This window comes from Orcinus orca, chromosome 15 (genome assembly GCF_937001465.1).
Source record: "Orcinus orca chromosome 15, mOrcOrc1.1, whole genome shotgun sequence".
Classification (NCBI taxonomy): domain Eukaryota; kingdom Metazoa; phylum Chordata; class Mammalia; order Artiodactyla; family Delphinidae; genus Orcinus; species Orcinus orca.
The window spans coordinates 41,716,872-41,731,822 of NC_064573.1; the positions used below are offsets into that span (position 1 = coordinate 41,716,872).

Genomic DNA, 14,951 nt, shown 5'->3' on the forward strand with positions numbered 1-14,951 from the left:
CCCCTTGCTGCTGCCTCGTAAGCCCCTCCACGCCCTCTACTGATAAAGCCTCATTTACTCCAGTTGGCAAAAGAAAACTGTTTACATTACTAGATCCAGCTCCGGTATCTCAAATTAGAGTTAAAAATTTGAGCTAAGGATTTAGAGCTGAGGCAGAAATATATAGTCCACATGCAAACTTCTCTGATTCAGTTGGGTGATACATGTAGTCGAGCACCATGTATTGCATTTATCTGTTATAACTTTGAGTCCCCTTTAATTTTACAGTGTCCCCTACATTTTTGTTAAATTTGTCTTTCATTGCGTAGACATTTTTTAAAGAGTCTAGGCCAGTTACTTTGCAGAATTTCTCTCAGTGTGGACTTATCTTTCTGTTTACTCATGATTACATTCAGGTAAAGCACTTTTGGCAGGAATGTTACGTAAGTTATAATATTGTATCAATTAGACATATCACAAAACACACTGTATAAGTTTTTCTCATAACTAGTGATAGTAAGTTTGATCATTTGGTTAAAGTTGTGGTCAACAGGTTTATCCATCTCCCTATTATGATTAATAAGTACTCAACTGAGTGATATTGCAAGAATATGCAACTATCTTTGTTTCCAAAAAGTCTTCATCCAGTGGACTTAGCACTCATTGGTAATTCTTGGTTGAATCCATTATTGTGACAGGTGTGAAATGGTGATGTTACTGGGCTTTCATTCTCTTTACCACGCATTGGCAATTTGAAAAACCGAAAAGCCTGTCACTGGTTGGGCTGCAGGCCGTGTTCCTGAAAAAGGCACTCTTCTTGCAGTTCTTATTCAGTTACTTATCTCCCTGCCTTTCCTACCACCTCAAGTATTTCCCTAGGTCTCAGGGAAAACATCCTATAGGCCTTGTTTTACTCTCCTCAAGATGCTCTTTATGAATGAGAATATGATTATGATATTTTAATGAATCGCAAGTTTCTCATATAAAAAGATTTCTAAAAAACATATTTTTGAATTTGAAAAACCCTGAAATTTTAGCAATTTTTGCTATTTGTTAATGCATTTGTTCAATAAATTGTTCATTCAGCAAATATTGTGTACCAGACAGAGTACTGGAAACTGAGGGTAGAGTAGGGGGCTTACTTCAAAGTGCTAAAGAGTGTGCCCAAGCTGTAGTATCAGCAGTCTTGAGTATTGATACTTGTTGAGTATTAGTCATGGGGCAAGTGCCATGACATCTATGATCTTAGTTTTCTCATCTTTGAATGTGGACAACTGTAGCTAGGTCACTAAATGGATATGATGATTCACTTACATACAGATGCGTGCATGCGCAAGCACACACACACACACACACACACACACACACACAGGCAGCTCTCACTTTGCACAGCATCAAGTTAGCTGAAACTTGTGCATATCTGAGCCATGTTCCTATTTTGCACGGTCCCCACATGCACAAGTTTCAGTAAGCATCCTACAAGACGAGGGCTGCCTGTATATATAAAACATTCTAGGAAATTGCCTGGGATACAGCAAATTCTCAAAAGTGGTACTTATATGATTAAATCCAGAAATCTTTTTACAACTACTGTAGCTCTTTGTCATTGTCCAGCCTCTCTTTTTGAACGTTTTCAATGATAGTGCAATCAGTGTTTTACCAAGAAGACCACACTTTTTTCTTTTTTTTTTTTTCACTTTTTTCTTTTTTAAACATCTTTATTGGAGTATAATTGCTTTACAGTGGTGAGTTAGTTTCTGTTTATAACAAAGTGAGTCAGCTATATGTATACATATATCCCCATATCTCCTCCCTCTTGCGTCTCTCTCCCACCCTCCGTATTCCACCCCTCTAGGTGGTCACAAAGTACCAAGCTGATCTCCCTGTGCTATGCAGCGGATACCGCTAGCTATCTATTTTACATTTGGTAGTGTGTATATGTCTATGCCACTCTCTCACTTTGTCCCAGCTTACCCTTCCCCCTCCTCATGTCATCTACGTCTGCGTCTTTATTCCTGTCCTGCCCCTAGGTTCTTCATAACCATTTTTTTTCTTAGATTCCATATATATGTGTTAGCATACGGTATTTATTTTTCTCTTTCTGACTTACTTCACTCTGTATGACAGACTCTAGGTCCATCCACCTCACTACAAATAACTCAGTTTCGTTTCTTCCTATGGCTGAGTAATATTCCATTGTATATACGTGCCATTTCTTCTTTATCCATTCATCTGTTGATGGACACTTAGGTTGCTTCCATGTCCTGGCTATTGTAAATAGAGCTGCGATGAACATTGTGGTACATGACTCTTTTTGAATTATGGTTTTCTCAGGGTATATGCCCAGTAGTGGGATTGCTGGGTCGTATAGTAGTTATTATTTTTTTTTAACATCTTTATTGTAGTATAATTGCTTTACAATGGTGTGTTAGTTTCTGCTTTATAACAAAGTGAATCAGTTATACATATACATATGTTCGCATATCTCTTCCCTCTTGCGTCTCCCTCCCTCCCACCCACCCTATCCCACCCCTCCAGGCGGTCACAAACCACCTAGCTGATCCTCCTGCGCTTTGTGGCTGCTTCCCACTAGCTAGCTATTTTACGTTTGGTAGTGTATATATGTCCATGCCACTCTCTCACTCTGTCACAACTTACCCTTCCCCCTCCCCATATCATCAAGTCCATTCTCTAGTAGGTCTGTGTCTTTGTTCCCGTTTTACCCCTAGGTTCTTCATGACATTTTTTTTTCCTTAGATTTCATATATATGTGTTAGCATACGGTATTTATCTTTCTCTTTCTGACTTACTTCACTCTCTATGACAGACTCTAGGTCCATCCACCTTACTACAAATAACTCAATTTCGTTTCTTTTTATGGCTGAGTAATATTCCATTGTATATATGTGCCACATCTTCTTTATCCATTCATCTGATGATGGACACTTACGTTGCTTCCATGTCCTGGCTATTGTAAATAGAGCTGCAATGAACATTTTGGTACATGACTCTTTTTGAATTATGGTTTTGTCAGGGTATATGCCCAGTAGTGGGATTGCTGGGTCATATGGTAGTTCTATTTGTACTTTTTTAAGGAACCTCCATACTGTTCTCCATAGTGGCTGCACCAATTCACATTCCCACCAGCAGTGCAAGAGGGTTCCCTTTTCTCCATACCCTCTCCAGCATTTATTGTTTGTAGATTTTTTTGATGATGGCCATTCTGACCGGTGTGAGATGATATCTCATTGTAGTTTCGATTTGCATTTCTCTAATGATTAATGATGTTGAGCATTCTTTCATGTGTTTGTTGGCAGTCTGTATATCTTCTTTGGAGAAATGTCTATTTAGGTCTTCTGCCCATTTTTGGATTGGGTTGTTTGTTTTTTGTTATTGAGCTGCATGAGCTGCTTGTAAATTTTGGAGATTTATCCTTTGTCTGTTGTTTCATTTGCAAATATTTTCTCCCATTCTGAGGGTTGTCTTTTCATCTTGTTTATGGTTTCCTTTGCTGTGCAAAAGCTTTTAAGTTTCATTAGATCCCATTTATTTATTTTTGTTTTTATTTCCATTACTCTAGGAGGCAGGTCAAAAAAGATGTTGCTGTGATTTATGTCATAGAGTTGCAGAATTAAAAAAGCAACATATCCCCAGTGTTCATAACCTTCTTAGCAGATTCTGGTTGAGAACCAGCTATGGCATCACTGGCAGATTGGCACCTCTTGAACACAAAGTCTCTGTTCCATTCCTCTCTCTGTGGAATAGGCGGCTGAGTTACAGAATCTAACAATCCTGTTGCCTGGAAAGTCTCATGGAAAGGCAGACTTTGCAAGGACATGAGAGTCAGAAGGCTCTACACTAAATATTCCACTCATGTTGAAGGGTCCTAGGTATCCAGGTGTCACTGAGATCCTAAGTCAATGAGATAAAGTCCCTGGGCTCTCAGTGTGGATTAGCATCCTGCTTCCAATGTGTGCTAGCTTTTTGCTTTTTGGCAATTTATATAATCTGTCCCAGTTTTCCCATTTGCAAAAGGGGACAATAATAGCGATTTCATGGATTTCATTATGAAGTTGAAACAAGGTAACTCTACATAGTAGGCAGGTATAATACTTTAGTCATAAGTCTTAGTAGCACTAATAGTAGTTCTATCAAGGGGATTCATGATGTATATATGTATTGTTTAGTGGACATAACTGCCCAGATTCTACTTCAGGAATCAGTTAAGTCACTTTGCTTAAGGTCATTCCCCTTCCTGGGACAGCTCATATCCAACGACTGATAAATAGAGGAGTAGCCTTGCCACCTTGGTCTGACTTGGGGCAAAGCTGAAGGCCCCTTCTTGCTCCAGGACTCCCCATGGAGCTGACTGAGGTTGTTGTTGGGCTGCTTTGCAGCTCAGCCTATGTTTCTGCCCAGTCCTTGATCTTCTCCCTGTCTTCCCACTGGTCCCCGCTCCAGTCCAACAGGAGTTGATTCCAGCTGCACTCCTTAATAAGAATCCTGCATACCAAACCCCACCTCAGAGTCAGCTTTACAGAGAATGCTGCCTGTGACAACAGAACAGGAAGACAAATAAGTCACCTCGCTCAGATATTTCACTGTGTGGCCTGAGACTTGTGACCATCAGAGATCACCTTATATCACTCTTTGGCGTGTTCTAGGATGTTTTGAAGGTCATGGTAAGTCAGTAGTTCTCCTAGGAACTGGCAGACTTCCCAGCATCTTGCCAGTGCACCAATCAGACTTCCAGGAAGTGGGAGGGAGGCGATAGTCCTGAAGGAAGGCCTTGAGCATCTGGCTGGAAATGCTCCCTGTGGCTGGTGGAAGTTGAAATTGGCAGCCCAAGCAGTAAGTAACAGCTATTTTTCCGTTTTGGTGACCAGTCATTTGACCTTGCTCTCTGAGTCACAGAGGTTTGGGGCATGGCAGAAAACAGAGCTTGAAAGAGTTCCCTGAGAGGAAAGAGTGAAACTCCAGATGTTTTTCTGATGGAGAGTGCAGATTTGTCCACTGGTAATAGGTTGAGTTGGTTTTGTGTAGAAATACAGGTTTCAAAATTTCAAGGGACTCTTTCCCTTCTTTTTAAAGAAATGCAATTGTTTTACTCTTGCACCTTTGGACTTCTGGTCTATTTTATTATAATGTCTCATATACTGCCTACAGTTTTTATTGGCCTTATATTCACAAGTTCTTCTTGAACGATGTTAATTTATATAAGTTCAAGGACTTGAATTCACTTAAACAATAGATTTCTCTCTTACTGACAATTATAAAAACAAAACTTCAAAGGATGAATGAATGAATTTTAAGGAAACACAAACTAATCCCCATTGCAATCAGAGTGACCGTTTTGCAACAGACACCTTGCTTAACATTCTTCATTAATTTTCTTACTATGGCTTTAAAGATTATGTATAAGCTGATAGTTTATCATTTCATCTTCATGCCTTACTATTTCCCAACTCATCTCCTTGACACACACACACATTTTTCAGTTACTTTCAGACAAAGTTCAAATGTAACACTCTATTCTGGAATACAGTGTATTTTTTTCCAGTCTGTAGAGGCATTTTTAATTTGGCTCCATTATTACATGTTTATTTGATAAAACCACTGTATCTGTTGTCATGTTAGAAGAGGCAACTACCAAAGCAATCTACAGATTCAGTGCAGTCCCTATTCATCTACCAATGGCATTCATCACAGAATTAGAACAAAAAATTTTACAATTCATATGGAAACACAAAAAACCCCGAATAGCCAAAGCAATCTTGAGAAAGAAAAATGGAGCTGGAGGAAACAGGCTCCCAGACTTCAAAGTATACTACAAAGCTACAGTAATCAACACAGTGTGGTACTGGCACAAAAACAGAAATATACATCAATGGAACAGGATAGAAAGCCCAGAGATAAACCCACGCACATATGGTCACCTAATTTACGACAAATGAAGCAAGAACATACAATGGAGAAAAGACAGCCTCTTCAATAAGTGGTGCTTGGAAAACTGGACAGCTACATATAAAAGAATGAAATTAGAACACTACCTAACACCATACACAGAAATAAACTTAAAATGGATTAAAGACCTAAATGTAAGGCCAGACACTATAAAACTCTTAGAGGGAAACATAGGAAAAACACTCTGACATAAACCACAGCAAGATCTTTTTTGACCCGCCTCCTAGAGTAATGGAAATAAAAACAAAAATAAACAAATGGGACCTAATGAAACTTCAAAGCTTTTGCACAGCAAAGGAAACCATAAACAAGATGAAAAGACAACCTTCAATATGGGAGAAAATATTTGCAAATGAAGCAACAGACAAAGGATTAATCTCCAAAATATACAAACAGCTCGTGCAGCTCAATATCACAAAAACAAACAACCCAATTAAAAAATGGGCAGAAGACCTAAATAGACATTTCACCAAAGAAGACATACAGATGGCCAAGAGGCACATGAAAAGCTGCTCAACATCACTAATTATTAGAGAAATACAAATCAAAGCTGCAATGAGGTATCACCTCACACCAGTCAGAATGGGCATCATCAAAAAATCTAGAAACAATAAATGCTGCAGAGGGTGTGGAGAACAGGGAACCCTCTTGCATTTTTGGTGGGAATGTAAATTGATACAACCACTATGGAGAACAGTATGCAGGTTTCTTAAGAAACTACAAATAGAACTACCATATGACCCAGCAATGCTACTACTGGGCATATACCCTGAGAAAACCATAATTCAAAAAGAGACATGTACCCCAATGTTCATTGCAGCACTATTTACAATAGCCAGGACATGGAAGCAACCTAAATGACCATTGACAGATGAATGAATAAAGGAGATGTGGCACATATATGCAGTGGAATATTACTCAGCCATAAAAAGCAAAATTGAGTTATTTATAGTGAGGTGGATGGACCTAGAGTCTGTCATACAGAATGAAGTAAGTCAGAAAGAGAAAAACAAATACCATATTCTAACACATATATATGGAATCTAAGAAAAAAAAATTGGTACTGATGAACCTAGTGCCAGGGCAGGAATAAAGACATAGACCTAGAGAATGGACTTGAGGACACAGGATGGGAAGGGGAAGCTGGGGTGAAGTGAAAGTAGCATCGACATATATTCACTACCAAATGTAAAATAGTTATCTAGTGGGAAGCAGCAGCATAGCACAGGGAGATCAGCTCGGTGCTTTGTGACCACCTAGAGGGATGGGATAGGGAAGGTGGGAGGGAGGCTTGAGGGGGGGGACATGGGGGTATATGTATGCATATGGCTGATTCACTTTTTTGTACAATGGAAACTAACACAGTATTGTGAAGCAATTATACTCCTTTAAAAATCTATTTTTTTTAAAAGGCAACTAATTTCTTTTAAATTATCAAAATACATCATTGTATAAATTGGTTTTAGGTTTAGGTATGTCCTTAGGTGAAGTAATATTTAAAGATAATAGTTTCTTTATCTCCTCTTTCTTTCTTTGAAGTTACTTTTTTTACTTTAGGAGAGTAACTTTTTTTACTTTAGGAGAGTGTAATTTTGATGGGTTGCTATACTAAGAAAAGGAAGGGCTGTAGGAGAGACTTACTGACTTGTTTCTTTATAATGTCTGTGTAGACTCTGTGATATGATGAGGGGTTCAGTAATGAAGTAGGAATTTTAGAGACATTTCTCAGCCTCCACTGTTCTTCTTTACAAAGCTATACATCTCTTTTGAATATGGAGGACAGCTTAAATCCAAGACAGCTCCTCCCTCACTAAGAGGTTCCAAGATGTAATTCTAAAAGCAGAAGGAAATTTTTGAGTTATTTCCAAATCTGGTTTTGTGATGATATAAAGTACAACTATGAAGAATTTAAGACTCTCTATCCAAATAGCAAAAGAGAAGATTTTTCCACATATTTTTTGCCCACTAACTTTCAAGAAATGATTTTTTTAAAATAAGAAAGGAAAAAAAAGAAATTTTTCTAGCCACATGGCTAGAATCTGATCATATTTTGCAAACTTTAAACTTGAATTTACCTTGCCTTCAAAATTGAATATGTTCATTCTGGAAAATAGTATTAAAAACAAACAGATAGTTTTTTAAAAGAAGGATTGAAGACTATCTAGTTTTTCCTGTTTTATTTTCCTACTTCGGTATTTCAGTTCAGGATTATAAAATACAAACTAAATTGAACGGAAATTCTGTATTCTATTTCCTGGTCTTGTAGCACTTACTAATTTTGCCTCAGATAACATCAGGTTTATTTATAAAAAATTATAACACTCAATTTGTAATGAGCAGTTTACTCTTCGTTTTAACCTAAGTAAAATGCATTTTATGTTAGCAGTTGTTTTAAAATGTTTTTTGATATTCTATAAATAAAACCTCCTTTTTAAAAAATTTGATAATATATAGGGCAGAGAAGAATTCTTGAAAAAACTCACTCGAAGTGAAGTGGCTAATGGAATGATGATTCAGGTAATCCCAATTTGGTTTCAATATTTTATTCTTCCTTTAATTTTCATTTTACGTAGCATTTTAAATTTGCCTGTAATGAGGCATCTTTTCACTACTTGGTTTGCAAGCCAGCAGTTTTCTCTCCTTAGTTGATGACAGTTGCCCTCTGTGTACGACTAGCAGTGTCTGATCATGCATAAAGAAACTGACCTCTCATATACATATCTCATTTTGTGGTTTAATGGGAATTTCTGCCAGCCTAGTAAAAGGGCAGTGGGATCTTATTCCTAAGTGTCTCTTTAGTTTGCTTTGTGATGATGTCATGTTTTCTTTACTTTTAATGTCTTTCAATTGGACTCTTTTATTTAAGACTGAAAAGAAAACATGCTATGATATTTCTATATAAAGATTTTGAAACTAAAGCATTATAACTAGCAAAATCAATTTTACTTTTTAAAAAATCTTTATCTACCACCTGCATATCCTTTGGGACCTAGATTGGGTGTTCTGAACACTGGCATGTTTATAGACTGCCTCCCCTTCAGAAATACATAAATATTTGAAACCATTACTATAAAAAGAATAAAATCAAGAGGCAAAACAGTCTAAGACAGTGTTAATTTTAAAAATTATTTGAGATTATCTGCACCTCTGTTCCTTTTTGAGGCAAACACAAATTTTGTGATTTTTTTCTATTGCGAAATTTGATATTTTCAAACATATAAAAGCAGTGTCTCTCTAATTCTGTATGCTTGAAAATGCCAAATTCCCTAATTTATTTCTCTCTGTAGATAAGCCCAATAATTCCATAATCTTCCAATCCTTTTTGCTTAATAGTTTGTTATTAACTTCTTGTTTATTAGTTTTATTTGGTCTTAGAATGCAGGAATTACATATATTTCAATATTTGTCATTAACGTGCCATCTAACCTTATTATCCTCCAGTACTTAAGGATATCTGATTTTTATTGTCTATTAAATTTTTTCCTCTCATTTTTTGTAATATTACCTCTGTTCTTTTTAAATATGCTATATTCGTACCTATTGCTTTTTTATGGTGGCATTTATTGTTTTCATTTTTAGACATTACTGACCAGCACAGGATAGAGTCTCAATAAATGTTTAGGTAATTAATAACAATGAATCATTTTAAAAATCTTTGCTGGCAGAAAAGACTCTTTTCCCTTCAAGAAGAGCAGGCACTTGAGAAGCAGGATCTTATGAGAAAGAAAGCAATATATGCCTTAGCACTGGCAAAAACGAAGATACCACTGCTTAAACTAGAAGAAGAAGCTGTAAAACTCAGAACTTGCCACGAAGAACATTCTGATGTAAGCATTTATAATTAATCCAGAAACTAATTTGCAGGAATATTCAGGTCAATAAATCATCTATGCGATTTTACATTATCATTTGGAAAATTATGATTTCACATAGGAAGACACAAAAGCATGGACAAAATAAGTAACTATTTTATGACCACACAACTGATCTACAGTGGAATTATATAGCAAGGTTATTAACGCTATTACCTAGAACTCGACACTTTATCTTAGAAAGTACTTAGGAAAAGCAGTTTTCAAATGGGTGAGTAGTGATTTATCTGGTATGATTACCCACTGTAGTAAATTTAATTCAAAGTCTTCACTGCTTGTTAATAAAATTCCAAAGCTACGTTTGCTCAAATATAGAATATAATGCATCTTGACATTTTCGTGGTAAATTTTTGATGTATGTAAATGAAGTTAAGACAGCTAGGATGAAAAATAAAGCAAATGTTAATAAAATATTTTCAAAACAACAAGTTTATGGCAGTAACTGATATTACTAGCCCTTCCCAAAGAAAAATATGCATACATCATATCATTAGTCTTTTGGAGAATTAGAAGGTGTGGTAGGAATTATACATTCTTGTCCTTGGCTGCAGGGAGGATGTACGTATATTCATTTGGGCCATTTTGGCAACAGGGTTTTTTTTTTTTTCTTTGCAAATGATGATGTAACTTTATATTCTTAGTCTTTAATAATTTTCAAAATTTCATTATTTTAAAAACTTTGTGATTTTCAAAGTTTTCCTATTACGAATGTTTATTTTGGTCTTCAAAGCATCTCTCTGAAGTAGGCAAGAGAGAGTTTATCTGTAACATAGACATGAGAAAATTTGGGCCTACCTGCATGAAGCCACTTGTACAATGCCATAAACCATGGAAACAGCAAATTCTGAGTGTATTTCTCGGGGCTTGTAAATGCTTATCCTAGAGCTCGTGTAATGAATATATAACCAGTACTAACACCTAGTGATATAAATGATTTTAATAATGGCTCCTCCTTACATTAATGATAGGAGTTTATTAATTGCATCAAAGCCTTGGTGTAATCATCTGAGTATGATAATGAATTCCAGAAAAGATTAATAACTTCTATCTTTTCCTATTTTATAATAGCCATTGTTTTATACCTTCTTGTAGTGCAGTAATCATTTTTGTTTTATTATTCTTTAATAGTGTATAAATCATAAGAACTATTAATTTAACATAAACTCCTTGAAAGAGTAAGTTTTCATACACTTTCTATAATGATTGCTGAAAATTTGGAGTTTTAATTTTGGTTAAAATATTTTAAATATTGTGAGGAAAATTTATTTCTATGTGAGTTTATTAGTTTTTGTTACTTAGTTAAAATTGATTAGACTTTTATTTTCTTGGGTAATTCAAATTGAATATTGGGATTATGGATATCCTAGTATGTTTTTGTAATTCATGTGTGGTGAATTCCTTTCCTTTTATACCAAAATATATGTTGTTGTTATTAAAATAGTTGCTTGGGAACTATCTGGTCTAAACCAAGATAATTGGATGGTAAATGTTGCACATCTTAATTTCTAAATGTCCTATAGTTACTAGGTGAAATAATTGAGAGGAAAGAATATGTTAAAAGAAATGTAGAGAAAACAAAGAAAAAATTACGAAGAAAGGGGAAGAAAACCCAGGATGCATTAATGAAAACTGAGGTAAGAAATTTAATGTCAAAAAATAATTTTGAATTTACAACCTTTTCATCTCAATGAAAACTATGCCAGCAAATTTAATTTTAGGTGGATGTCTCTCATTTCTAATTGGTAGCACTAAGTTGATTCTGCATGCATGCATGCACATGGGCGCGTGTGCATGTGCGCGCACACACACACATACACACACACACAGTCTCTGTGTCTTCTTTTTCTCTCTTACAGTGTCTTTCCCACTGGTATAGTGTATCCTCCTGTTACCTTTCCTACAAAGTAGAGATAGGGATTTGTAGTGTCTGAGATAGTACCATGATTCTGAAGATGAGACCAATGTACAGATTGAAACATTTGTTAATATCTGACATCTAAATGTTACCCTCAAGCTGGTATGTAGGCGGCATGAACAAATGGCTATATATCAAAGGACTTCAGGGCTTTTTCCAACTTAGAAATATTTACTCCCTTAAAATCCTCACATCTAACATTCTAACTTTAGAGAATCATTGGATATGGGAAAGTAGAGATAGTCCATTTTCTTTAACTTGCTATCCTCTGGATATATTTTAAAGGTAACACCAATATGATTTGTTAGTGGACAGCTTGTGGGCCATGAGATGGAGGTGTAATCATATCCTTTAAATAAAGTTGACCCTGTACAGGGCCACAAAAGAAATATTTTTTAAAATTACCAAGGAAAATAATATGTATAATAATAACAGATACTAATATTTTGCATGTTTTTATATGTCAGGCATTGTTCTAAGTGCTCAGACCTATTAACTAATTTCATCTTCATGATAACCCTATGAAGAGTGTACTATTATTATCTGCATTCTACAGTTGAAGAATCTGATGCATTGTTTTTTAATTAACTTGTTCAGTTTCACCCAGCTTGTTAATTCAATGTATCTGTCACTAGAAGCTCTGCTCCTGACCATTACATTATACTGGTCAAATCATACAGGTTACTTTTATTGACCTCAGTGAAGTAAAATCAGAACTCAATAACAAAAAATATAGCAGAAAGAAAAAATATGTAGACCACTGGAAATGTTTTTTAAATCACATTTTCTTTATTTACTTCTGGGTTAAGGAATATTTAAAATTACAAATTACCATTTATTACAAGTGACTGATGATAAACTATAAAGCAAAATTTATGGACTGGGCCAACATTATAATTTGGTATTACCAATAAATTATTTTGGTAAGAAGAACTAAAAATACTTGGCATATCTATGAAAGGCAAAAAGAACGTGCCATGATAAAAATTAAAAGAGACATAATTATATATGAAATTGCATAGCAATTTGTTTTAAAATCTTGATGAAGTATATAATTTATTTTTGAAATACGAATGATGAAAACTGGGTGAAGAGAAAAAAATAACAAAAATGGATCAATAACAATAAAACTGGTCTAAACTCTACCAGTAACGGCAAGAACAAGCACAGATGCTTTATAGGCCTCCCCACAAAACCAGGCAGAGAGCATAAGACAGCATGGAAAGCTTCTAAATTTATTCTATAAAAGTATAACCCTGAAATCATAACTGAAGAATATTAGCATAAGTAAGAAATCTGTAGGTGATCTCACTTATGAACATAGATGACAAAATCTTAAATATATCAGTGAATTGAATTTTACAATGTGCTAAAAATACTGTACTTTACAAAATAAGATTCCTTTGAAGAATGTGAAGATGATTGAGCATAAGCAAGTGTACTAATATAATTCACTGCATTTACACAAGTGAAAGACAGTTAGCCTAAAATATTTGATAAAATTTGAAAGCCACTGATTTATTTTAAGAAACCTCTTAACTGTCTAGATATATAATGAAAACATCCATACCTTAATAACATGTGTTATAGTGTCTACCAGTATTTTCCAGCAAACATGATACTTAATTATGAAACATTAAAAATAAATCCATTAATATCAGGAACAAAACATTCAGGCCAGCTCTTACAACCCAGCACACTGCTGTTATTGATGACAAATTACTTGTAACATGTGTCACAAAAGATAAAACATATGTGTTCAAGACTGCAGTGGAATGCCACCACAGTTCTTATATCCACATCTGAATATTTGCTAAAATAGTAACTAAAATTTTCCAAAGGTTAACAAATATAAATAAATTCCAATGAAAAACATGGCTGAATACTTTGTGTGTATGCTCAGTATTAGAGAAGTTACTAAGAGTTTGAGGGTTAGAGAAGAAGGGTTCATTTTCTTTTGTTTGTCCTTCAAATTGATGTCTTTCCAATTACTACTGAGTACTTAAAATGTCTTAAACATTGTTGGAATTTCCTGGAGTTGGAGAAGTAAAAGAAGAAGTTGGTTCACTCAAGAAACACATCATCTTGCTGGGGATCAGACAAGGAAACAGACAGCCTTAATACATTGTGAGCAGAGCCACGACAATGGTGTAATGGTGTGGGAAGAGTCAAGAAGGAGGAAACGCAGCTGAATCAAGGGCATCCAGGAAGATTTTTCAGAGGAGGTGATGTCTAAGAATGATAATTACTAATGGAGAAATTGAAGGTTGAATATTTGCCTTGCCGTGATGTTTAGAGAACAGAGATGATATACGCAAAAAGACTAAAAGAATAATTGGCACTGGAAGCATTCAACAAATGGTTGAATTCAACAAATGGTTTCCAATTATTGAAATTATTGGTTTCAATAATTGTTAGCATTATTATTATTATTATTATATAAATTTTAACTTGAAGAAATGAAGTAAGGGCTTTTTAGAAACAGACCTTGTGTTTGCAAAGCAAGGAGATCATGTGAGAATGCTATGTGTTTGTGGAATTGCAAGCACTTTGGTATGACCAGAGTTCTAAGAGTTATAAGAGTGCAAATATATGAAGCTAGTGAGACAGGCAATGCCTTGTGTGTCATGCTATGGAACCCCATCCTGAAGAAACTTGCAAACATCATTAATAGCATTTATTAAGTCCTCATTATGTTGACTGGTATATAAACAACACTACACCAGCATTTCTACCTTCTAAGAACCTAAGTTAGACAAATAATTTTATCTTTTACTGTGTGTAAGCATTTCAGTCATGGGCCAAGCTAAACAGTATTACTGAATGCGTTATGGAATCTGAACGAAAAGTCAGGTTTCGTGATAGCGTGCTGTACCCACAATTGCCCATCCTCTCTGATTTGTTCCTACTTATTTTTACCCATACTTGTGCCTTCTCACACTTTTTGTTTGCTTGAATTTTCTCCCAGAAATAACATAATATCCTAGTAGGCCCACTGAAGAATCCTTGTCAGCCATCTCAACTACCTTCTGGTACCAAACAAACAAACCAACCAAAAAAAACCCATTTATTAGTAGAAGAGTTCCAGAAGTTCCAGAAAAAAAAAGAAAAGAAGGGATGATATGAAAATTCAAATACAGTACTCAATTTTCCAAATCGTGGACAAACAGAAGATTTTTATAGGAAAATAAGTATAAAAGATTACCAATTCTTTCTTCTTG

At 35.3% G+C, this 14,951-nt stretch overlaps 1 protein-coding gene across 1 annotated transcript in view; it reads left to right on the forward strand.

The window, feature by feature from the left end:
- The window catches only part of CCDC178 (coiled-coil domain containing 178), a 366,636-nt gene that overhangs the window by 114,287 nt on the left and 237,398 nt on the right, over window positions 1-14,951 (forward strand). The window contains exons 13-15 of the mRNA XM_004273779.2: window positions 8,398-8,460; window positions 9,609-9,770; window positions 11,336-11,449. Coding sequence (XP_004273827.1) covers window positions 8,398-8,460; window positions 9,609-9,770; window positions 11,336-11,449 — 339 coding nt within the window. The remainder of the gene's footprint in view (window positions 1-8,397; window positions 8,461-9,608; window positions 9,771-11,335; window positions 11,450-14,951) is intronic.